This window comes from Rhinoraja longicauda, chromosome 26, assembly GCF_053455715.1.
Source record: "Rhinoraja longicauda isolate Sanriku21f chromosome 26, sRhiLon1.1, whole genome shotgun sequence".
Classification (NCBI taxonomy): Eukaryota; Metazoa; Chordata; class Chondrichthyes; order Rajiformes; family Arhynchobatidae; genus Rhinoraja; species Rhinoraja longicauda.
The window spans coordinates 6,789,337-6,815,337 of record NC_135978.1 but is presented as its reverse complement, the minus strand read 5'-3'; the positions used below and the strand labels follow the sequence as shown (position 1 = coordinate 6,815,337).

The 26,001-nt window shown below is 41.5% G+C and overlaps 3 protein-coding genes across 4 annotated transcripts in view; 2 read left to right on the top strand and 1 right to left on the bottom strand.

The window, feature by feature from the left end:
• Positions 1-259: 259 nt before the first annotated feature.
• On the top strand, positions 260-1,228 carry LOC144606560 (lysophosphatidic acid receptor 1-A-like). The gene has a single exon (XM_078422815.1). The coding sequence runs from the start codon at positions 260-262 to the stop codon at positions 1,226-1,228; it is 969 nt and encodes a 322-aa protein (XP_078278941.1).
• A 5,907-nt stretch (positions 1,229-7,135) lies between these two features.
• znhit3 (zinc finger, HIT-type containing 3) lies at positions 7,136-15,568 on the top strand. Of its 2 annotated transcripts, none has more exons than XM_078422086.1 (5): positions 7,136-7,281; positions 9,650-9,681; positions 10,351-10,428; positions 11,181-11,243; positions 12,051-15,568. In XM_078422086.1, the coding sequence occupies exons 1-5, from the start codon at positions 7,151-7,153 to the stop codon at positions 12,236-12,238; spliced, it is 492 nt and encodes a 163-aa protein (XP_078278212.1). In that variant the 5' UTR covers positions 7,136-7,150; the 3' UTR covers positions 12,239-15,568. The 2 variants fall into 2 exon arrangements, with proteins under 2 accessions (XP_078278212.1, XP_078278213.1); XM_078422087.1 differs by lacking the exon at positions 7,136-7,281 and adding an exon at positions 7,666-7,805.
• Positions 15,569-17,102: 1,534 nt separating this feature from the next.
• myo19 (myosin XIX) overlaps positions 17,103-26,001 on the bottom strand; it is a 45,743-nt gene continuing 36,844 nt past the window's right edge. Inside the window, exons 21-24 of the mRNA XM_078422108.1 lie at positions 24,376-24,505; positions 22,190-22,275; positions 21,586-21,930; positions 17,103-18,003 (exon numbers count right to left, since the gene is read on the bottom strand). Of these exons, the coding sequence (XP_078278234.1) occupies positions 17,890-18,003; positions 21,586-21,930; positions 22,190-22,275; positions 24,376-24,505 (675 nt within the window). The 3' untranslated portion in view covers positions 17,103-17,889. The remainder of the gene's footprint in view (positions 18,004-21,585; positions 21,931-22,189; positions 22,276-24,375; positions 24,506-26,001) is intronic.

Genomic DNA, 26,001 nt, shown 5'->3' with positions numbered 1-26,001 from the left:
GTACAAAGATAAGCCAAATGATGCCGAGTATTAAATCTGCACCATTCTGATGGTAACCTGGTAACGCAGTTTTATCCCCCGGACCGATCCATTAGCTCGGCTGGAATCACCCATCCCTCTTCCCCAGAGATGCTGCCTGTCCCGCTGAGTTACCCCAGCGTTTTATGTCTGTCTTCAGTGTCAACTATGTATCTCGTCCATTGTACCCAGCGTGGTCTTCAGATTTGAACCATTCTGCGGGCCAGTCACCCTCAACGAAATGAACCGTGTGGCAAATGGGTCGGTGGGACGAGGCGACAATAACACCGTGAAATGGAGCTCCTGGCTGGTGTTGTCGCTGGCAATCCCGCAAATGGGCATCAATGTAATCTCCATCGTTTGCAACTGCCTAGTGATCTTCAGTACCGTCTCTCCAAGGCGTCTTCACAAGCCCATCTTCATTCTCTTCGGGAGCTTGGCTCTGTCTGACCTCCTCTCAAGCGTATCTTCCTTTTGGATCGTCTCGCTGTTTATCTCTGAGCCGGAGAACAGTGTGTACGGCTCGAGAGAGTTGCTCTACCCTTATGCCACATTTGCCATCTCTATCCTGTCAACCGCCTACAACCTGGTCGGCATTGGCGTGGAGCGGTATCTGGCCATGCGACCAAGGTGCAGGATATCCCGCTGCCAGACCTGGGCGATGGCCATCGCCGGCTGGCTACTGGCAGCACTTTTCGGAGGACTACCTCTGATGGGTTGGAACTGTTTGGACGAAGAGGCGACATCTTCTGCTCTTTACCGGCCCCTGTGCATCGACTACCTGGTCTTCATTACAATCCCCAACTGCGTGGTGACCTTCGTCTCTCTATTCTTCACCTACGTCTCCATCATTGTTATTTTAAAGAGGCAGAAGTGTATCATTGCAGCCCATGGTCACGTTAGCAACAGGTATAGGGCGGCCGAGACCCAGGTAACTAGAACAAGTGTGATCATTTGGGTCATGTCTGTCGTCTCTTATGCCCCGTTTTTTTCGGGAGTTCTCTGGGACGCGATGGACCACTCGCACCTCCGGGACCTTCAGATACACGTGTTTATCCTTAGAAATGTCACCGGCACAATGATAACGCTGAACTCTTTAGTTAATCCCATGGTCTATTGTCACAGGCTGAAGGCTTTGGGAAAGACTGTCGGCTCATTAAAATGTCATCTCAGAAAAATAATCCACGTGCGAACTGTGAAAACTGTCTAAACACACCGCATTCGCCCCAGCACCCGTTTCTGAACTTGGAAAGAAACACCTTGGGTAAGGAGTCTGGAGATTTGCCATCAAGTTTAAAGACTCGTGGACAGCGACAAATTACAATTGAAGGGGGGGAATCAAACACGCCTCGCATACAAAGAGGACCAGCCATGCAATTAACAGAGAGGCTTCAAGCAGGGACTGTTTTATTATTTGTTAACGACCTTTTTCCTCAGCAGTGTCCTTTGAATCTTCTTAGCACACGAACACTGACGCTGAACGGAGCTGTTCGCAACCATGATTCACATAGTCCGTCCAGTTGTTGGGTCCAAATTAAGAGCATTTCGCATCATGGGGCGCCCTTGGGAAACCTCCCCCACAGAACACACACAATCTACTCCTTCCCCGAGGGATACCGTTCGTGGCTGTTAAATCTTAACCGACGCAAAATGCGGATTTCACATTGATTACATTCACAAAATGCTGGAGTAACTCAGCAGGTCAGGCAGCATCTCGGGAGAGAAGGAATGGGTGACGTTTTGGGTCGAGACCCTTTATCAGGTGTGATACTGATTCATTTAATATCAAATGATTCAAAACCATAAAATATCAGTGCGACAAAGTGTAAAATTGCCCTTCCATTGCCCAGCCAATGCTGTCTTTTTTACGATGATCAAGATAGTTTTCCATAAAATGATATTGTATTCATTGAAACAGTGACAAAGAAATCCAATTGCCAATAAATTTTGAGATCTGCTTACAGTTCGAAAGTTGAAAGTCATAATACAAGGACAGTCTAAATTATTAATCTTATTTGGAAGGAGATTTTTCATACCCCCCCCCCCCCCCCATAGATAATAGCTAGAATTGCTGCATAAATTAATAAACATTATAAAATGCCTCTGTGGCTGGGCACACGAAAAAGAAAAAAAGTGTTTTATTTAAGTTAACATTAATGTTAATTGTCTACACATCAGTTCACTAGATAGAAAACAAGTTTTGTTCTACTATTGCATCACTTAAACGTAAGTGTAATTACGTTAAAAAAACTAGTTTGCAACTTAGTCATATAATTAAAATGTATTTTCTCTTTGCAAGAAGCCATAAAATGTTATTAGTCTTCAGGAAATTACATAGTTAAATATTGTGTAAGGAGGTATATGTAATTTATTCTGCATGCTTAATTAACTCTAGGTACAGCCATGGTGAGCATGTTCCAAACAAAATTGTTTGGTTTTCAACAAAATATTTAAAAAATCCCTTCTTAAGAATATTTGACATTAAACACATATTCAGTAAACAAAACATTTTAAAAAGCAGGATTTTTAGCAAACAACGACAGTCCAGGGATTTCATACAAATGCTCATGTATGGAACCCCAATTGCAAAAGAGGAATTTAAGTGTTTTCTGACATTGTTTTTCATTAATTAAACTTTGGCAGAACATAGAAACTGAAATATTTAGCATTGAGCTGAATCAATTAGTAACCTCTCGAACATCAGTAACGAGTTACAATGTTTTTGGTTACATGCCAAGATTATCAAGAGATAAAATACAAATGGCATTTCAAAAGATAAGCATATCTTAGGAACAAGGCAGATAATTTGATCATAAAATGTTATTTTGAAAATCACCTTTGCTTCACACGATCATGTTATTTGGCAAACTTATTTGGTTAAGATAAAAATACATTATATTTTCACTTGATGAGAATGGCCTTGGATTATCGGCAGTGTACCAGACAATAGAACTAGAAGAGAACATTCAATATTAACGGCAAGGATTAGTGCTTTTAGGGATATTCACTTGAGTTTCTTGTGTCTGTGATTCCCAATTATTTACTGTTTTGCTATAATCTGCAGTGCATTATTCATTATCTTTCAATTACTCTTGACATTGTCTGCCTTCTTCAGTCTTTTGTTTCTCAAGCCAAGTTGCTACCCAAAGATTAATTGCAGTCATACCAATTCTGCTTTTTCATTTCTGATGTTGTTCGTTTCACAAACCAATTCAGGCGTGCTGACAATGCCCAGGGAACCATGCATGTGCAGCCCATTGAGCAGCCTTCAGTTCTTGTCAAGTTACAAATGCCTCAACCCTGGGAAAGGAACTATTGCTCTGCAAAAAATATATACTTGTTGGCTCTCTTGGAGCTCACTGACTAACCACACCGCACTATGTGTTGCACACGAACGCAGACTAGAAATCTGACAGATGAGGCAAGAACCTTGTGAGGCTGTAACATGGTCTCAGCATCCATAAGAGGTGAGGAGTCTGCAAAAGGACATGGTCAAGTTAAGCGAGTGGTCAAGATGGAAGATGGAGAACCATGTGGGAAAATAGGAAACCACGCTTTGGTTCACAAAATAAAAGTAAGCAGAATATGTTTTTAAATGGTCGGAAACTGGAAAATATTAATATACAGCAATTGGTGTGATGGTTCATATGTAAACATGTGTGAAAGTAAACATGGTCATAGCCTCAGAATTAAAGGGCGCTCTTTTAGAAAGGAGGTGAGGAGGAACCTCTTTAGTCAGAGGGTAGTTAATCTGTGGAACACACTGCCACAGAGGTGCTATGGAGGCCATGTCAGTGGATATTTTTATGGCAGAGATAGACAAATTCTTGATTAGAACGGGTGTCAAGGGTTATGGGGAGCAGACAGGAAAATGGAATTAGGAGACAGAGATCAGCCAATGATTGAACGGCGGAGTAGACTCGATGGGTCGAATGGCCTAATTCTACTCTTTTAACTTGTGAACTTCTGTGTAATGTAAGGGTAAACAGATTATGTCAGCTAAAATGTTGTCAGCTCAATTAGCAGCAGTGCATTAGGGAAACAAGTAGATGTTTTCGAAGAATACTTGGGCTAATTCAAAGGGACCAGTAAATCATAAGGACACCTGCGAGGTCATTATGATAAGATTTGCTTTCCCAGCTGAGACCAACTGGGTGTCTGATGCCATTATGGTACCTAGGAGGATCGCTAGTTTGACACATAATCGCCTGTTGTTCTTGGAGATAAAAATTATTCTATAAATATAGGCTTCTACCTTATTCAGGGAGAGAAAAGAGCTTCAAGAGGAGAGAGAGGGGGAGAGAAGAGAGAAGGAGAGAGAGGGGGGAGGGGGGGAGAGAGGGAGAGAGGGAGAGAGAGAGAGAGAGAGAGAGAGAGAGAGAGAGAGAGAGAGAGAGAGAGAGAGAGAGAGAGAGAGAGAGAGAGAGAGAGAGAGAGAGCTTGGTGACAGCAGACTGGAGACTCGAATACACAGAGGAGCGTGAGACTTGTTATTTTGTATTGTTACTTTATTGATAGTTGAGTTTTTTGCTTTAATAAATAGCTATTTGTGCTCTTCAGCATGTGCTTTCCCCGAATCCTTGAATCCTGCATATATTTCATTACAACATGCTATTATAACAAGCAGAACAAGAGGCAAATGCTTTGTTTATGTATTTACTGATAGGAGATTTGTGCACGAAAATAAGGATGCCTTGGTTAGATTGTGCAGGGCTTTAATGAAACTCGATAGGAACAATATAAAAGATGTACTTGCCTCTTCTCTGATAGTCTAAAACTAGGAGGCACAGACTCAGCTACGAGGTCAGTCACTGAGGATTGGAATTAGATGAAATTTCTTTACTCAATGGGTTGTAATCTGTGAGATTTTCTAGCACAGAGGACTGTGGACGGTCTGTTGTTAAATATATTCACAGCTGAGATTGATGAACCTTTGAACCAAACTGATCAGAGGATGATGGGATCAGATCCCAGTATATGCAACAACTAAGCCTGGAAATCACTGCACAGTTTTTTGCAGCTAACAGATTCAAACTTCCATTCCTGTAATACTTTATATGGTACACCTGCTACTGCCAACGTAAAAAGGTTTTTGACAATACATGTAACCATTGCATTTAATGCCACCAAGTCACCCTAAGTGCATAATATATACTCATGCTTTTAAATTGCCAAAAATCAATTACACCTTTCTAGAAACTAATCGTCGACAACAAAGCTGAGTGACATCATTTCAAACAGATGATAAATGATGATAAATGATGGAAGGGAAGCCAACACCATTGAGGGTTGCAGTGATCAGTCTGCCTCAGCAACACAGAATGCACCCGGGACATTAACTTCATTTAAGCTTGCATTCTCATCTTCATTGTGAAATAGAATGTTCTGAAAGAACACTTGTGTCACCTGACAAAGACAAATTGCTGACCAGGACTCTGGTGAATGCTGGTGGAACAGCATTTGTTCAAGGATCTTACTGAAGCAAATAGTACAAAGCAATGAAGTCGAACATCATGTGGGCAAAACTGCCCACAAACCATTCAACATTTATCTTGTCCACTATCACCTATGTAAACAACAGCTTTTTATATGAATGGCTATAACCATTGCACCTCCTCCAACCTCATCTACTATATCCGCTGTTCCAGGTGTGGACTCCAAAATATCGGCAAGACCAAGCGCAGGTTTGGCGATTATTTCGCTGAACACCTCCACTCAGGGTGCCTAGGCCTAAGTGATCTCTCATTTGCTTAACACTTTAACTCCCCCTCCCATTCCCATACTGACCTTTCTGTCCTAGGCCTCCTCCACTATCAGAGAGAGGCCAAATGCAAATTGGAGGAACAATATTTCACTTGAGCAGTTTACAACCCAGCGGTATGAAACTTGATTTCTCTATCTTCAAGTAACCCTTGCTTTCCCTCTCTCTGTCCTTCCCCCACCCAAGTTATCTGACTAGTTTCACTGTCCTTCTGATTAATTTTACTGTTGGTATGCCTCCTTGTCACCTTCCCCATACCTAACAATGACCCATTCTACATTCCCTTGTCATCGTCTGTTTTGATCTGTCGTTTCCACACCTTACCCTTCCATACCTCTAGTCTCCCTCTCCCCTGACCCTCAGTCTGAAGAAGGGTCTCGACCCAAAATGTCACCCATTCCTTCTCTCCAGAGAAGGTACGTGTCCTGCCCCGGGAAACTAGAGGTATGAAAAGGTACAGAACAATCAAATCAACCCAAACATCACCCATTCAATTTTTCCAGGGATGCTGCCCATCCCGCTGAGTTACTCCAACATATTGTGTCTATCATCAGTGTAAAGCAGCATCTGCAGTTCCATCCTACACATTCAACATTTATCTTGTCCACTATCACTAACAACTTCTTGATTAGTACGGGTGTCAGGGGTTATGGGGAGAAGGCAGGAGAATGGGGTTAGGAGGGAAAGATAGATTTAGATTTTTAGTGATACAGCGCAGAAACAGGCCCTTTGGCCTACCGGGACCGCGCCGCCCAGCGAGCCCCGCACATTAACACATCCTACAGGGCCAATTTTTACATTTGCCCAGCCAATTAACCTACAAACCTGTACGTCTTTGGAGTGTGGGAGGAAAGCGAAGATCTCGGAGAAAACCCACGCAGGTCACGGGGAGAACGTACAAACTCCGTACAGGATCGAACCCGAGTCTCCGGTGCTGCATTCGCTGTAAGGCAGCAACTCTACCGCTGCGCCACCGGCCAAGATTGAGTGGCGGAGTAGACTTGATGGCCACATTCTGGCCCTATTAATTATGACCTTATGACAACAGCATAGTCAAGATTTAAGAGTGTTTTATTCTCATATTGCCCAGATAGAACAATGAAATTCTTACTTGCAGCAGCAGAACAGAATATGTCTACATAGTAAGAATGGTTATAACCATGCAATGGTGGCATTCAATCTCTGAACTATTTAGCAGTAAATATTTAGTTCCCCCCCCACCCACCTGTCACCCGGGAGATGCAGAGAGTGGACATGGACACAGAATGCTGGAGTAACTCAGCGGGTCGGGCAGCATCTCTGGAGAGAGGGAATGGGTGACGTTTCGGGTCGAGACCCTTCCTCAGTGGACATAACGTGGCGGCGGTGGTGATGATGATGATGATGAGGAGGAGGAGGTCCCAGTCTATGGATTGGACGGCAATTAGACTCACCGCAGTGGTGCAGCCGGCCTGGCGGGGCAGGGCCCAGGGGATGGACGGCGGCCCTCCACCGTTGCCGGGGTAACGCGCCGGGGGGGAGTCAGTCCTCCACCGTTGCCGGGGTAACGCACTGGAGGGGGGTCATCCCCCGCCGTTGCCAGGGTAACGCGCCGGGGAGGGGGGTCAGCCTCCACCGTTGCCGGGGTAATGCACTGGAGGAGGAGGGGGGAGTCAGCCCCCCCCCCCCCCCGCCGTTGCCGGGGTGAGGGGGGTCAGTCCTCCACCGTTGCCGGGGTAACGCACTGGAGGAGGAGGGGGGAGTCAGCCCCCCCCCCCCGCCGTTGCCGGGGTAACGCGCTGGAGGAGGAGGGGGGGAGTCAGCCCCCCCCCCCCCGCCGTTGCCGGGGTGGGGGGGGGGGGGGGGGTCAGTCCTCCACTGTTGCCGGGTAACGCACTGGAGGAGGAGGAGTGGAGTCAGCCCCCCGCCGTTGCCGGGGTAACGCGCCCGGCCGAGTGGCAGCCAGCGGCAGCGGCACGATGAAGCTCTGCGGCGTGTGCGAGGAGCAGGCTCCGAAATACCGCTGTCCTATCTGCGACCTGCGCTAGTGAGTGAGCTGGGGGATGGCGGAGGGAGGGAGGGTGACCCGGCCAGCGGCCTTGGCGAGTTTCTGAGCGGGAGCTCGCTCGGAGGGTGGGTTACGCGGCTTGCGGCCTGCTTGTGGATCGGAGCGGTGCCTGGCCTGCGCGGTAGTAACTGAGCGAGGGGGAGGGTTACCCGGCCTGCGGTAGTGAGTGAGTGAGCGGGCGTCGGAGGGTTGCTCGGCCCGGCCTGCGCTGGTCAGTGTGTGAGCTGCAGTGTGGAGCCCGGCCTGTTTGTGGAATGGAGGAGTGCGGTGCCCGGCCTGCGGCAGTGGGTGCTCTACAGTGCAGTGCGGCAGTGGGTGCCCTACAGTGCGGTGCCCGGCCTGCGGCAGTGGGTGCCCTACAGTGCGGTGCCCGGCCTGCGGTGGGCGAGCAGCGCTGGGATTAGCCGGCCTGCTGCCTCCATAATTGATAGAAGAACCATTTGGCCCATCAAGTCCACTTCGCCATTCAATCATGGCTGATCTATCTCCCTCCCCCCCCCCCCCCCCCCCCCCCGTAACCTCTAAACTAATCAAAAATCTATAGGAAAGAACTGCAGATGCTGGTTTAAATCGAAGATGGGACACAAAATGCTGGAGTAACTCAGCGGGACCAGGCAGCATCTCTGGAGAGAAGGAATGGGTGACATAGAAACATAGGTGCAGGAGTAGGCCATTCGGCCCTTCGAGCCAGCACCACCATCCAATATGATCATGGCTGATCATCTAAAATCAGTACCCCATTTCGGGTCGAGACCCTCCTTTAGACTGAATCAAGAATCTATCTCTCTCTGCCCGTGTTGATGAGAGACCGACAATATCAAGTAATTGTGAGACTTTAATTTTCTCAGAGAAAACGGCCCTCTCCCAAGTTTGCCTCTGTGTGACCTCTTTGGGGGGGGGGGGGGGGGGGGGGTGTAATTAATTTTGGCCCTATATTTCTCCCCAATAATTCTCACTTCCCTCGACCCGAAAAGTCATCTATTCCTTTTCTCCAGAGATGCTGCCGGACCCGCTGAGTTATTCTAGCATTTTGTGACTAATTACACTTTAAAGGTTGCTTTTGCATTTTTATCACCATGATTTCAGACTGTACATTAGGAATTCATACTTATTCTTGTTTTCTTTGTGAAATACTACTGTTGCCAATTATAGTCAGTCATACAGCGTGGAAAGAGGCCCTTTGGCCCAACTTGCCCACCCCGACCAACATATCCCACCAACACAAGTTCCACCTGCCTGCGTTTGGCCCACATCCCTCTAAACCTGTCCTGTCCCATCTGAATGTTTCTTAAACGTTGTTATAGTGCCTGCCCCAACTACCTCCTCTGGCAGTTAATCATACCTTTGTGTAAAAAATGTTACTCCTCGGGTTTCTATTAAATTCCCCCCCCCCCCCCAAACCTATGAGCTCTGGTTCTCGAATTCCCTTACCCCCCCCCCCAAACCTATGAGCTCTGGTTCTCGAATTCCCCTACTCTGGACAAGAGATTTTGTTATCATAAATTTGTCCTAGTTTTTGTCATTTCCTCCAACACTGTGTCTGAGTTATGGCTTCATTGCAGTTGAGAGGTTTTGTAATATGTTCAATTTTCAGCAATGTGTCAGAAAATATTGAGGTCCCAAGACTTGCTTTCATGGAGGACAACCGTAGTCACTTACCAGTTGGAAAACAAAAACTTTATTCTGAATGGTGTTCTTTAGCCAATTTTGTATCTATGCTGTCTCAACCAATCACCCCACAGGCTTCTATTCCACAAACTAGGCTGTAATGTGCTATTAATAAAAAAAGGTGTTTTATTATACATTGTTCTATTTATTTTCAGTTGTTCTGTGGGATGCTACAAGAAACACAAGGGTATGGACTTTCCTCTGGTTTCTTACTTGCAGTTTGCATATTGATGTCCTAGCTGTTGTAAAATATACTAGCTTCCAAAGTAAATGTAATTTGTATAGTCTCAGGAAGACTTCTTAATGGGTGGATGGTAAGCCAAAAACCATTTGAGGCCTTCTGAGGGGGCGCTGTGAATTGTTTTTGTATGTGCTGTTATGTTTGTGTGCCATTGTATGTTCGTTCTTCGTACCTGAACTGATGTACAGCACTTTGGTCAACGTGGGTTGTTTTTAAATGTGCTATACCAATAAAATTAACTTGACTTGACTCTAGCCCTATCCATAAAATTTCCAGGGGCAAGTGCCAGTTTGATGTGTAATCCTGGGCTTGTGTTAATGATGAGTATTTAAAAAAATAACACTTTCATTCTTATCCTGAATTCGAGTAAAAATCTCATCTCTATAATTATGGCATATTGTACACATTATGGCCAAATTGAACAGTTTTGGGGCGTATCATCCCATCTCCAAACTGTTACTTAATTCTTTCAAAGACCTTTCTTTCTAAATGTTTTGTGAAATCTATTTTTGTCAAGTCATCCTAGTACTTAAATCATAACATTTTGATAACTGCATAGTACCATTTTACTTGTACTCATCTAAAATGACTAAATTCAGCACTTTGTTTTACTAGGTGATTGCAAAGCACAAGAGTCTGGTTCAGTGTCATCGATTTCAGAAGTGGGGGGAATAACATGGCAAGACCACAAAGGTAGATTTCTAGTCACCATAGTAAACATGATAAATACTATATCTACAAAGCTGTAATTAAGGAATCGGGTGCAAAAGGACTTTGCAAATCTTTCAAGATTAAGTTTGGATCACAAAATTAGGCTTTTTATACATTCTATTGAAGTTAAGTCATGCTAGTGCAAACCTTGCACTGAAATACATTTTCTGATGACTGTAGTAAACGTAAACGATCATTGTGCAATGTCCCAGTGCTATCTGAGATACAAACTTGTCTTCTACATTTCCTAAATTAATGAGGAATCTCTGAAGCTCATTTACTGTTAATACAAAGATATTTCTAGCCATTTAATTTTCATTGGGACTGGTTTGAGCACCAGTGGTCCTTTGCTAAGTACTACTGATGGACAAAGAGGAGCAATTATTGAGAAACATGTGGAGATCAGGAGACCAAATTAAAATTGATCCTATCCACATTGCAAGGGTGCAAAAATGAATTAAAATTTTGATTCATAGAATTATATGCATGAATCAATTTTTCCTTTTAAAATTTTATATTCTGGATTAAAATTTAAGTGTGTGGTAGACAGACTGATCACAATACAAGGATCCTGTTCAGCCCATTCAGTCTGGACCCTTTGCTGAATTGTACTTTGTGGAAGAGCAACAAAGATTTGGCATAGGAATTTCAATTATGCAATAACTGCCTGCTCCTCTTGTCAGTGAGTGTGTTGAAGTTTTAAAAAAAATGTTCTGGCATATTTCTGTCCACAGATGACATATCGGGTGAAGATTTAGAATCTGATCGGGTACCATTTGAAAAATTGAAACGATTGGGTATGTAGACAAAAAAGCATTTATCACTTTTTGACATTTACTATTGGGAATGTAATTTAAACCAAGTAATTTATGTTTAATTTGATTGGGTTACCAGACTGATTGACATCATGGACATTCATTACCGTTTTATTATTTGTTCTATGACTCTCTCATGTGACAGCGTTACAAACGATGATAGCACTCGAGGTAGTTGATTGCTCTTCTCCATTTTGTTACTCCACTGTGAAGTCTCTTTGAGGCATGCTGACCGAAGACATTTTCCTGTCTTCAATGGGAGATCTCTCCCTGCTCCCCCTCAATGGTTGCTACAGCTCTCTTGCTCATCTACCGTATTCTCAGTAAGCACCCCTCCCAGTCTCCTGTTTGTATTGGGTCATCTTCCCTCTCTGCTCTGTCCTGATACAGGATTTCAACACAAAACCCAGACAATTCCTTCCCCTCAACCTCACCCACGGATGATGTTTGTCCCGCTGAGTTCCTACAACGGTCTGTTTTTTTGCTTCAAATTCCAGAAGCTGCAGTCTCATGCCTCCAGCATTGCATTTGCTTTGGTTGGATATTTCACAAGTTCTGAATGTTTTCTCTCTCCACTTTCCACTCCTTAGTCTTTGCAGAATCTTGGACGTTCACAATTGATTGATACCTCTACAATCTTTCTGTACAAAATGGGGCAGGTATCAGATCTTCTGCAGTGCCCTTACATGTTTATGACAAATCTTTCCTGCAAATTATGAGTGGGCTTTAGGCGCTGAAATTTTAATGCAACAACAAACTAATGATTGTTTCATTTGCTTTTTTTAACAGGAGAATCGGAGGAATTGAAGAGTTTACTGTGCAATCCCCATCTTCGACAATTACTATTGACAATAGACAGAGCAGAAGATAAAGGAAGCATCATGAAATCAGCTATGCAAGAACCTATTTTTGTGGAATTTGCTGATCGCTGTCTACAAACAGTAGAACCACCAGTAAAAGACATTACTGATTCCTAGCAGAAATGTTAATCTCAGAGCAAATAGCTATGTATCTAATTAACCTATCCTGGTTTTAACTTCATTTAATTGCAAAATGAAAAGCTTGACCATTCAGTAACTATTGAATGTGCTGTGATGCCAAAGACAAGACAATTTTCCGAAGTTTTATTGAAATTGTAATTAAAATTGAACGTAAACGAAGAGTAAAATATTTAAGCTGACACAAAATAAATGCAAAGCAGACTTTATAATGTGAGTGTGGATAAAAATTCAATTTGCTGCTTTAAAGATTTCTCTCCAATACCAGCAATTATTTAATTCTTACACTCCCCACATAAGATTGCTGGATGCTGTCTCTATCTATCTAAATAGACCAAATCTTGTCTACTTAGATAGAGATAGCATACAAAGTATTATTTATATATAAATTCAAAAATATCAATGCCATTCGATAAAGGGATTTGGTCTTTAATACTAACAGTATCCATTAGATAGTTGACAATGTGGAAACAGGCACTTTGGCTAACTTGCCCACACTGAACAACAAGTCCCATCTACACTAGTCCCACCTGCCTGCATTTGGCCCTTATCCCTCTGTTAGATATTTGCTACTGCTTGTGATATTTTACGAAATGATTATGGACTTAATTATGTTTAGCTTTCTTTCATTGAGGACCCTAAGTAGGAGTGGGTTGATATTTCAACCCTGCAATCCCATCAAATTCTGCATTCAGCATCCTCTAGAAATTCTCAGGGTTTGAATGAATGATCCTGTGTTTCAATTATAGACTCATGGGTGTGGATGAGCTAAGTAAATAACTTGCCACTGCCAACCTGGTGAATGTTTGCTGCGCTCTATTTAGTAAAAGTATATCCTTCCTCGAGTAGGGAGTCCACAATATTCCTAATGCAGAATTCCCAGGGTCCTATATAAATAGAGCAAGACCATGGTGTTTTGCTTTTATGCAGAAATTAAATACAATCTAAATTCCCAATTGCTTAATGAACAATTTCTTTGTGATCAAATGTCCAAGGACACAAAGGTTACTCTGAATACCTTTCAAAATCTTTCCATTTAATATACATTTATACTTTTTTACTGTAAAGTGGCTTTCCATATATTCCTTCTACCATTAATCAGCCAATGCCTCCACCCAGTTTTTGAGGCAGCAGCAATCTTAGATATTGAGACCGCCCAACCTTCACCCAGATTATTGATACGGATTGCAAATCACCAGGGTTGCAGCACCAATCCCTGCAGTATCTATCAATCAGTCCCCCATCCAAAACTGTTTTCTGTCAAATAACAAGTCTTCAGTCAGTATTTTACACCCAGTATTTAGTGCTCTTCCTTCTGAAGAAGGTCCCAATCCAAAAAGTCACCTATTCCTTTCCTCCAGAATGCTGCCTTTCCCGCTGAATTACTCAAGCATTCTGTGTCTTATCTTTAATGTTTTAAGTCAATTTAATAATATACAGCATGGAACCTTATCCAAAGTCTTCTGGAAGTCCCACATCAACAAGTTTTGCCCTTATCCTACTAGGTACAACCATGAAATATCCAACAGATTGTCAAATAATTTCTTAATTCCACTTTGACCTTCACCAATTTAAATATTTTTCTAAATTTATTATTACTTCAGTATGGAGTTTGCACGTTTTCCCACATTTCAAACACGTGCGGGTTTGTAGATTAATTGGCCTCTGTAAATTGCCCCTAGTGTGTAAGGGAGTGGATGTGAAAGTGAGATAATGTTTCCAAATACACAGGACAAGATGTTAGAAATCCAAAGTGCCAAATGTCAACTTGCTCCCGGTGGTGATGGGAGGCTTATGCACTCACTTATGCTCCTCCGATGTTGAGACAGGCTAGGCAGACACGTCATTGGGGTTATCAAGTGGGCACCTACTTTCATCGACGATAGAATGAATGTGAACAGGGATCGATGGTTGGTATGGACTTGGTGAGCTGACAGGCCTGGTTATGAAGAAGGGTCTCGACCCGAAACGTCACCCATTCCTTCTCTCCCGAGATGCTGCCTGACCTGCTGAGTTACTCCAGCATTTTGTGAATAAATCAATTTGTACCAGCATCTGCAGTTATTTTCTTATACTATAGGCCTGGTTCCATGCTGTATCTCTAAAACTACCTAGACAATAGATTCCACCATTTTCCTTACCCCTGAGCTGCAGCTAACTGGTCTTTAACTTTATCCCCCACTCTCTTCTCTTGTTCAAGAGGCTATAATTGTGAGCATCCAATTAGTGGAACCACTCTGGAAAATAGAGTTTGAGAAGATTACCATCTGTGCACATTTAAAAATGGTATAATATATACCATAAGGTCTTGGAAAATCAACATAGCACTGCCCCTTTAATTTCTTCATTGTTATTTTTTTAATCAATGGATGGATTTCCTACAACTTAGTCTTCCTCTAACCTTCTCTTTACAGATATACAAGAATTGTAATTTTGGTACCTTTGTGTTCATTAATTTCAATAAAGACACCAGGATGCTTCCTATATCAATGTGAGGTTATGCATAATAGAGGAAAAGGATGCCTGTAGGAGAAATTGGAAATGCAGGAATCTGGAGCAAAACCAAACCACTGAAGAAACACAGCATGTCAAGATGCTGCTCAACTGCTGAGTCCCCACTGTTGGTGAAACGATCTGATTCTATCTATTTAAATAGTTGAATCTTAACTCATTAATGGAATGTATAATTGGAAAATACTAATTAAGAGATTGTAGACAATTCCTCAAAAAGAGGCCAAAACATTGGAGTGGTTATTTTCCCTCTTTCGCAATCATATTGATTGCAAAAAAAATAAGTTGATGTTGAAATATGCATATAAATGTCTGCTGATAGTAGTCTTCATAAGAAGTCAAAGGTATTGTGAAATAATCCATTTAATGATAACAAGCGAGCAAGAAAGGTAGTTAAAATGTATTAAGTGATTAATGATGGTTAAAGAGTAAAATTGATCATGTTTTGATTAAAAACATATGCAAGATGTCAGCTATTTAAATTTGTCAATTCCAAATTCAACATATTTCAAAAGCATTTCTAATTGAACCGATCGATAAACACATTTTGCATTTTTGTGACGTATAATGCAATTTTTTTAAGACATTCTGGTTTTGAAGAACAAAGCGCAAGCAATATTCTTTCTGAAAGTGCAGATTTGGAATAGAAATTATTGAGGATTGACATATATTTCCTGGTAGACATTACAAATATTACAAACACAATACTCTATAACATAGAAGCTGACAAAATAACAGCTCTGATTTAAAAACAATGAATGCTAAAATGTTTATGCACATCGTAAATTCTGCATCAGTTTCCCATCTTTAAGCTTTACTTTCTTTAATATGTATGTGTATCTCTTGTATGAACACATTCATCACCTTTGTGATTTTTCCAAACCAAATACATCATTGATCCTGGATTTTTGTTTGGTAACAGCCTCTTGATTTTGGAAAACACAGAAGACTATGGAATAGACAAAAATCATGCACAAGATTGGACAAAACCAACTAAATAAACAAATACATTATTGGTTCTTAGGATTCCTAGAGAAAATAAGAGATGACAAATCAAACTAGTGCATCATTTTAAGAAATTCAGTAGCAGCAGTCCTTTTCATTGAGCAGAATAATTACTTTCCATGATAACTTATTTTAATTTTGAAAAATTCAAATACATCTTCCAAAGTGGATTTATTCACAAAATGCTGGAGTAACTCAGCAGGTCAGGCAGCATCTCAGGAGAGAAGGAATGGGCGACGTTTCGGGTCGAGACCCTTCTTAAAGTGGATTAGTTTATAAACTAAATATATTTCTTCACATTAATCCAAAAAGGGCCAACAGCTACAATGAAGCTTTGCACAAAAACTTTAGCAACTCTCTTCATACTCTGTCCCAATTAATTAAAAAAACACAAACATTGTTTATTTCTTTGAACATAGGATATCTATGAAGAATCAAGACAAATTAGCTTGTCCATGAATATGATATTAAACTATTTGTGCAGAAAGGATGCAAATGCCAATAATTCGATACACCAAGTTCATGGTGACAATTAAGGCTCTGCAGAAAGTGATGGACGTTTGTCCATTAAGCACACAATGGGAAGTTGTTCAGCATTTTGCCGATCTCTTTTTCATATACTGGAAAGCATAATAAAATACATAATGTAAAATAGTTAGGCAAAACACTGAACAACCAACGAATACAATGGAAAACCGAACAAAAAGAACCATCGGTCACTACATAATTGAGTGCTCAGAACTATTTTTTTTTAACTATATCAAAATCATGACCATATTTTTGTTGTTAATTCAGCCCACTGGACTAAACTGGTTTAGCACGACAAAATCTCCATCTAGAAGAGACCTCTGCTTAAATGAGCTCTTCCATTGGCTGACTAGAGCAGCATTGATAATGAAATATGGTATTATCCAAAGAACAACTTGTTATCAAAACAAAATGGTCATGATAGCTGTCAGGAAAAACTAATCTAAAATATAAAACAATTTAACATTTTACAATGTCACTAATCAGTATATCTTTAGATGAGGAATTTATCAAAGCAAGATAGCAAGCTCTTTACACAATAGTCAAGAATAACATATAACATATAACATATAACAACTACAGCATGGAAACAGGCCTGTCCGGCCCTACCAGTCCACGCCGACCATTCTCCCTGACCTAGTCTCATCTACCTGCACTCAGACCATAACCCTCCAATCCCCTCCTATCCATATACCTATCCAATTTACTCTTAAATAATAAAATCGAGCCAGCCTCCACCACTTCCACCGGAAGCCCATTCCATACAGCCACAACCCTCTGAGTAAAGAAGTTCCCCCTCATGTTACCCCTAAACCTTTGTCCCTCAATACTGATGTAGCACAAAATAATATTATTTTCTCCAGTCAATATTCAGCACTAAGATGTTAGCAAAACAGCACTGACTGATTTGTTGATAAAATATTTAAGCAAACAAAATCACGAGAAAGTATTTTAGTGCAGAAGCTTGAAAAATTGCATGTTACTTAGAGATTCCCTGCACAACAAAAAAAAAACCTAAAATAATTCTTAACTCGTGGAGCTGCAAATACCAATTTGTAGCTTTTTTGTTCAGATGAACAATGTTGAATTGATGGCAGTTATTTTGTGTACAATCAAATTTGACATAAAAATGCAAGTATTAATGAAATGGTAGGTTGGGTTAATTTCTCATGAGGAAAGAAGAATAACCATGGACTTAATGTAGTGTGATGTTCTGTTCAGTATGAAAAACTCTTCACGAATAATTTCTTGTAACAATCCTAATAATGCACCTTTTTCACCAAAAACATTCTTTTTGTTGAACAAATATTACATTGACGTTTTACTAAATAAAATTTATGTAGCGTTCATTAAACATGAAATCAGAACAGTGCAAATACAAATCTGTGCTCTTGCATTACAAATGTATTTTGCCCAAACTTTATATTTGAGTTAATCTGATCAAGGGTTGATCAACTTTTCTTTTTATGACTGCTTTCATTGTCAGAAGCGAACTGATTTTTTACAAGGAGGCTTGTGTTTACAAGGTTCCATATATACGGTTAAGTAGTCAATGGGGGCAAGGTATGTTGATAAAATGATTAACTTTATAGCTTTTCCAATAAAATCTGGTTAAAGCCAATGATCATGCACCTTTGTTGTTCTGGGTAAGTGTCAGCAAAAAGCAGTGGAGATCGTTTGCAATGGAACTTCACTTGAACCTGAGGGGAAAAATGTAACACCATTATATGTTAAATATTTATGCTTAGAAGCTGAATCATGCAACCACTTTTGTGTTTGGGTGTTAATCATGTACAATTCATTGTTTCTAACTGAAATCATACCAATTGTAAGACTTCACTCCACATTAGTGCACCTAACCTTTCCCTATATCATTATTTCTATAACATCTACGTCAACATTAAAGTTAGGACCTTCAATAGAGCATTTACAGTTGAATCAGGATCACATTGCAAACATAAAAACACAACCCTGAGCAATGTGAAAGGATACAAACAAGGAACTGCAGATGCTGGTTAACACAAAAAGACAAAGTGCTGGAGTAACTCAGCAAATCAGGCAACATCTCTGGAGAACATGGATAGGTGACATTTTGAGTTGGGATCCATCTTCAGACCAATTTGGAGAGGGAGAGAAGGAAACTTCCTGTCGTAGCTCCCTTCCAGATTTCTCTAGCACTCTGAGTCTTTCAATGTGAAAGGATACTCTGCTAATAAAAGGAGATCTGATTGGGTAGCATCAGACCATACTACTCAATCATTTTCTAAAACCAACAGCATGGATTAAACTAATAGGGAGCATTTATTTCCAAATGTTAGCTTGATGTACCCATCCCATGGATGCCCCAGTTGTCACCTCACACTCAGCACTCCATTAATGAAGATTGTAGGCACCATCATAACATTTAAGAGACATTTGGACAGGTACATGGTTAGGATAGATCTCGATGGTTATAGGCCAAGCGCGGGCAGGCTGGACTAGTGTGGATGGGACATGTGGTCAGCATGGGCAAGTTGGGCTGAAGGGCCTACGCTGTATGACTCCATACCGCCACAGATCCAAGGCAGACAGCACAAAGCAAAAACATGCTCATCAACAAACTGCGTACTCTCAAAGAGTCACCAGAGTTACCACATCTTACCTGGACACTTCTGATAACCAAGGTAAACATAGCACAAAAAGTAAGGAAATGTGTGTTTGGTAGATTATTTCTTTATTGTAACAATGCTTCTTGGCAATAAATCTTATACCATTGGAAAGCCTGTTTATTTCCCTTTTAAATGGTGCCACATTTGTAAGGAACATGCATTTGTGGGATGAGCAGCAGAGCTGAGTATGTGGGTTGCGCCCATGAAAAATCTGCCAAATCTTCTCTGCCAATGCCAAACAGCTTATTCTGCCATTGACTCTTGTTCGGTGTTGTTTGGTGGATTCGATGATTGAAGTCTGAAGAAACAAGACATATTGGCAATTTAACAATTTATTCATTTAATAAACAGGAGCCTCAGTAGCGTGTGGAAGAACCATACGCAGCCACAACAGCCTGGCACCTCCTCCTCATGCTGGTCACCAGCCTGGTCACACACTGTTGTGGGATGGCATCCCATTCTTCAACCAGCATTTGTCGCAAGTCAGCCAACATGGTTGTGTTGGTCACTCTGGCACGAACAGCACGCCCAAGCTGATTCCACAAGTGTTCAATGGGGTTGAGGTCAGGACTGCTGGTGGGCCATTCCATCCTCTCCACTCCCAAATTCTGGAGGTAGTCTCTGAGAAACCCTGCTCTGTGGGGGCGAGCATTGTCATCTTGGAGGATAGAGTTCGGTCCCAGACTGTGGAGATATGGGATTGCCACTGGTTGCAGAATCTCATCTCGATATCTCTTTGCATTGAGATTGCCTCCAATGAAGACAAACCTCGTTTTTCCAGTGAGGGAGATGCCGCCCCACACCATCACACTGCCTCCACCAAAAGATGTTACTCTATCGGTGCAGCAATCAGCATAGCGTTCTCCGCGTCTTCTCCACACTTTGACCCTATGATCCAACTGCCATAGGCAGAATCTGGACTCATCGCTGAACATAACGTTCCTCCACATGTTCAGGTTCCAGTGCACGTGTTGCCGACACCAGCGCAAACGGGCCTGACGGTGAAGGGCAGTCATGGCAGGCCTCCTGGCAGCCCTATGAGACCGGAGATCGGCTGCGTGCAGTCTGTTCCGAATTGTCTGGGCAGAGAGCCGTCGGCCATATCGTCCTGCAAACCTTGACTGCAAATCTGTAGAAGACAGCCTACGGTTCCTAAGTGCTGACAGGGTAAGGAAACGGTCTTCTTCGGGTGTCGTCTTCTTGGGACGCCCACTTCACGGCCTGTCTCTGACATCCCCCATTATATGGAACTTGGCCTTCACTTTGGAGATGGTACTCGGGCTCACTCCAAATAATGCCACAACTTGGTTTTGCGAACACCAGCTTGAAGTTGCCCTATCGCACGGGCCCTATCCAGATCAGTCAAACATGGCATGCCGATTCTTGGAGCAGACACCTACTGACCACTGTAGCAGGACCCATGCTCACAGATGCTGCCAATCAGGTGCCAATCAGGCACCCGATTGTCAGCACCTGGGGGTACCAGAAGCTCAAAACAAGAGTCAATAGCAACAGCAGAATAAGCTGTTTGGCATTGGCAGAGAAGATTTGGCAAATTTTTCATGGGCGCAACCCATATACTCAGCTCTGCTGCTCATCCCACAAATGCATGTTCCTTACAAATGTGGCACCATTTAAAAGGGAAATAAACAGGCTTTCCAACGGTATAAGATTTATTGCCAAGAAGCATTGTTACAACAAAGAAATAATCTACCAAACACAAATTTCCTTACTTTTTGTGCTATGTTTTTATTTGCAGGCTCCGGTTTTTCCCAAGGATGGAATCAGTGAAATATGTGGCAGGAAGACCGTGGACTATTCCTCTTCCACCTGGATTGCTCACTGATCATACCGATTTTTAATTTTTTCACAATGAAATTTCAAGCAGTCATAACAGATATATTACCAGAGACTCATTTTGTGGCTCACTGCCGTCGAGATATTACCCGTGCACTACAATTATGAATCGATAATATTGCTTGGATTGCACTCACGTCAGTCTCACCTTTTCATTAAACAAGGTTTCTACTCTCTCAATGTGGATCACAAGTGGTAGAGGCAGGTACAATTACAACCTTTAAAAGACACTTGTACAGGCAGATACATGGATAGGAAAGGTTAGGTGAGATATGGGTCAGACACAGGCTCGTGGGATTTGCTCGGTAAGGCAACTCAGTCAATATGGACAAGTTGGGCCAAAGGGTCAGTTTTCAAGCTGAACAGCTTTACGAGTCTATGGCTCTACAAGGCAATTTCTTCATGTTGACCGTTACACCAGGAGTGTAAGAAAATAACTGCAGATGCTGGTACAAATCGACGGTATTTATTTCACAAAATGCTGGAGTAACTCAGCAGGTCAGGCAGCATCTCAGGAGAGAAGGAATGGGTGACGTTTCGGGTCGAGACCCTTCTTCAGCAGTTGTGCAGATCCAATGTTAGCTCTGGTTTTAGGGTGTAGAAATCCTAATGTTGCTTCACACTGGATTAGGACCAATTTTGTGGGTTTGTTTGGGCAACCCAAATTGAACATAAGAGGAAGGAACTATCCAATATTACACATAAATATAACATTACATATTTTAATTGCAGTTGTTACAAATATTTCATGTATACAAAAGAAAACATATTCCTTACCTCAGGTAATGCTCTAATAGAAGCAATACCCAGATGAGACCGATTATGCTTTAATTTATGGTTATTTCGCCACTTCAACTTCAAGGTTGCCAGTCGAGCAAAAGCCTTAAGAATTTCACATGCAGATGGAGTCATTGCAGTAATGCATAAAGATGACAGGGTCAGACCCAGAGGCCAAAAGCACGAGTTTAGATTGTCAAAATGAATTGCTTTAGACTGCTTATTTGGTGACGCACGTAGTGGGAGAAGTAAAGATGAGCACTTAGGAGAACCTGGAATCAATTCTATTTCTTTAAAGTATGATGTATCATCCAATTCGTCTTCTGCCAAGGTTTCCATTTTAATCTAAAAATATAATATTTTGAAAAAAAATGCAATTAGCTTATGTGGCAGGTTGGCTTATTTATGGCCCTCTCACCTCAGTAGTCTGTTTTTATTTCGGTCCAATTTAATTTGGCTATTCTTAGATCAATACTACTAGATCTTAATTTAAGCATATTTTGGCAATCAATTTAACATTTTAATAATTTAAGGAATGATTTTCAACAAGATTATGCAACGTAGTTAAGCCAGATACTGGAGAAAATTCTAAATTTTAACTCGCCTTCCAGGCTTTCCATGCTCTTTGTAGCACAATGGCAGCATGATTGAGTTTCTTAATCCACTGTCTGGTCAACCACGATCTAATAGCTGTGGAGAAATGGAAGGAATAATAAGCTCGCAATTATGCACCAATAGCTGTTGCAAAAATGCCCAATGAAGTTCTACAACTATTCTGTTCACGGAATAAGATTAATAGACATTACAGTGTTTTAACTAATTAAAGATTAAAAGCATTTACCAAGAATTAATTAAAATACTTTAGAAGTAGATCATGAGACCATGGCATTTTAGAACATAGATTAATAGACATTGCACTAATGTTTTAACTAATTAAAGATTAACGCATTTACCAAGAATTAATTAAAATAATACTTTAGAACTAGATCAAGAGACCATGGCAGTTTAGAATATAGAACAGTACAGCACAAGAACAGATCCTTCGGCCCACAATGTCTGTGCCGAATATGATGGCAAGACCATCACTTGCATCTACCTGCACATTACCCATATCCCTCCATACCCTGCATATCCATATGCCCATACAAAGGTATGTTAAATGCCACTAACGTATCTGCTTCAACCACTATCCCCGGCAATATGTTCCGGGCACTGACCACCCTCTGTATATATATTTTTTTAAACTTGCCCCACACACCTCCTTTACACTTTGCCCCTTTCATCTTAAAGCTACGCCCTCTAGTATTTTTCCCTGCTGGGAAATTAATTCTGACAGTCTACCCTCTCGTTATTCTATATACTTTTATCAGGTCTCCCTGTAGGCTTCGTAAAGACATGATGCACAAAATGCACGATTTTTATGCATAAAATCTCTTTAGATTATCATCATGGACTTGTCAGAAGTTGTGAACTTTGATGTTTTGGTTCAGATCAAGATTATGATACTAAAAAAGACCCTGGTTGGGGATGATCAGGCTTGGCAAGATTGGGAGTTGGTTGGTGGCACCAAAAGTTGAGCCAAAATGTACAGCATTTACGACAGGTAGTACTTCCCATATCATCTACTTGAAGGAATAGAGAATATTAATGTATCACCACAGGATATATAGCAACTTGTCTAGAGAATTAGTAGATACAAAGAGACAAAGACAAAATGTATAGCGGCAAAATTGTGGCATTTGGAGCACACGTGCAGTCCAGGTCAAAAGGTGAGCAAATCAAAGTATTTTCTTAAATACTAAGAATTGCTAAGAGATTGGAGATGATGAATGAAACAATGGCATTTATATGATCATGTACATAAATTAAAGTATAAAGTATCATTGATTCATAAATTACTGGACACCCTATGTCCTGTCTACTGTTTGGGGGCCTGTAGACAACTCCCATTAGGGTCTATTTACCCTTACAATTCCTCAGTTCTGTCCAAGTTAATGCACAGGAACAAAAATGATAAAACACCAGAACAATTAATTCAAGGGTTTAGAAGACTGTGCGTTTGTAAGTTTTCCTTCAATTCTGAAAGGACTCTGATTAGACACCCAGCAGTATTACGTTTAGTTTTGTACTTTGCAATTTAGAAACAATATAATGGCCTTTGACAGATTAAAGTACAGATTGATCAGAATGACACACAGTTTAATGGGTTAAATTATGATAACAGTTTACAGAAACTTGGACGTACTCCTTCAATTTTGAAGATAAAATGATACCATACCAGAATAATTTAAACTTGATAGAAGCATTGGATAGACAAGATAAAGAGGACTCACTCGCATAAACGGAATCCAGAATGAGGGCTTCATCTTACAAAAGGAGCCAAGTCAATGAAATGTGAATTTTTTTACAGTTGACAGTTTTACAGTCAAATGAATATGGGAACTGAATATTCAGGGGTATACGACCTATCGAAAAGACAGACAGGTGGGCAGAGGGGGTGGGGTCGCTCTGTTGGTAAGGAATGATATTCAGTCCCTTGCAAGGGGCGACATAGAATCAGGAGATGTAGTCAGTATGGACAGAACTGAGGAATTGTAAGGGTAAATAGACCCTAATGGGAGTTATCTACAGGCCCCCAAACAGTAGACAGGACATAGGGTGTAAGTTGAATTGAGAGTTAAAATTGACATATCGCAAAGGTAAATGCTACAGTGGTTATGGGAGTAGAGAATGTTTCATTTTATTCTTTTCACCTTTTATGCTGCTGAGCAATAAAGGAACAATATTTACCTGCTTGAATGAGGGTTGCTGCCCGCCTTGATCGTGCTAATTTTCTCTGGCGATATCTGCGCCAGCTATATTGGATACAAAGCGCCTTCTTGTCAAGTGTTTGATTTCTTGCACTTTCAAGCAGTTCAAGCTAAGAGGAACAGACAAATGTTATCCTTCTAAAAAGTAAATGGCATGACTTTTCACAGCCATGCATCGATTACCACTATCTGCATTATCAACATATGTTATTTTGAGTACTAAGATGAATTCGGTAAGATTCCACATAACTTTGATCTAATATAAAAGTCCACAGCACTAAAGATAAAGTAATGATCTTGTTTGGAAATTAGCTGGGGTGGGGGGTTATGACATAGGGAGGATAATGGATACATGTACTTGACTTGAGGAGGGATACTGTAGATCAGCCATAATGAATGGCGGAGTAGACTTGATGGGCCGAATGGCCTAATTCTGCTCCAATGTCTTATAACTTGGACGTCAGTGACTCATGGAGTCCCTTCAAGGGTCTATGCTGAGGCCTATTCTGCAATCAAAACCATTACATATACATTAATTAATGATTTTGACTGCAGAAAAGAGAACAAACGATATCCAATATTTTTAATTACAACAATGCTGTAACTAAGTCAGCTGTTTGCAAGACTTAATTTCCGAAAAATTAAATTATGGTATTTTCAGTGTTATGCAATTGAAAAATGATTTCATTTTCCTGGAACAAAGCAGAAGGATGACCATTTCCAGATCTTGCATAACACTGGAACTTCATTGAGGCACATTCAGGAGTGAGTCATCATTGTGTCTTGACTGGGTACCCTGGGACCCTGAGATCCTACTAACTCTTATCAAGCAACTGCCATATTTATTCTCAGTCATTTTCTCCAGAACACCGCCCAAATTCCCCTAACTCACCACCTCTTGATCTCATTCAGGACCCCCTCAACGTTATATTGACCAAAATTGACTCCCTTTCTTATTGTGACTACCAATGTGACTTCATTCTCCAACCACTTAATCTCATGTCCAATCTCCACACTCCTAATGCCACCCACCTAATTCTCATATTAATTCCTGGTTTCCTCCCCACCCCAATGGTCTTAGGCAATGTCACCTCCTCTGCACCTTGATGCACCTAATGCAGAGCTTCTTATCCCAATTCCTCACTCCTTCCATCCACATTCCTCACCTTTCACCATGCCAGCCTCCGCATCCAACTCACCATTCTCCGACATTTCCGCCACCGATCACATCTTTCCATCCCCACCCGGTTTCAGCAGAGAATAATCCCTCCACAACTACTTGGTTCACTACTCCTTTCCCACCCAAGTGCCAGATACTTTCCACTACAACCGCAGGAGATGCAATGCCTCTCCTGACCCTCCATCCAGGATCCCAGTCACCCTTACAGTTGTGACAGAGATTCACCTGCACCTATTCAAACCTTGTGTATTGCATTCAGAGCTCTCATGTGGCCAACTTTACATCGGCGAGACCAACTTTAGACTAGACAACTGTCTCACTGAACATTTGCACTCTGTCCGCCAAGGCCTGATGGGTCTCCCAGTTGCTAACCATTTTAACTCCCCATCACATTCCCATACGTTCTTTCTGTTCTTGGCCCCCTCC

Coding starts and splice junctions, on each gene's coding strand:
- LOC144606560 (XM_078422815.1), top strand. CDS start 260: ATGAACCGTGTGGCAAATGGGTCGGTGGGACGAGGCGACAATAACACC.
- znhit3 (XM_078422086.1), top strand. CDS start 7,151: ATGATGATGATGATGAGGAGGAGGAGGTCCCAGTCTATGGATTGGACG. Junction 9,682..10,350: donor ATGCTACAAGAAACACAAGG/GTATGGACTTTC, acceptor TTGTTTTACTAG/GTGATTGCAAAGCACAAGAG. Junction 10,429..11,180: donor AACATGGCAAGACCACAAAG/GTAGATTTCTAG, acceptor TTCTGTCCACAG/ATGACATATCGGGTGAAGAT.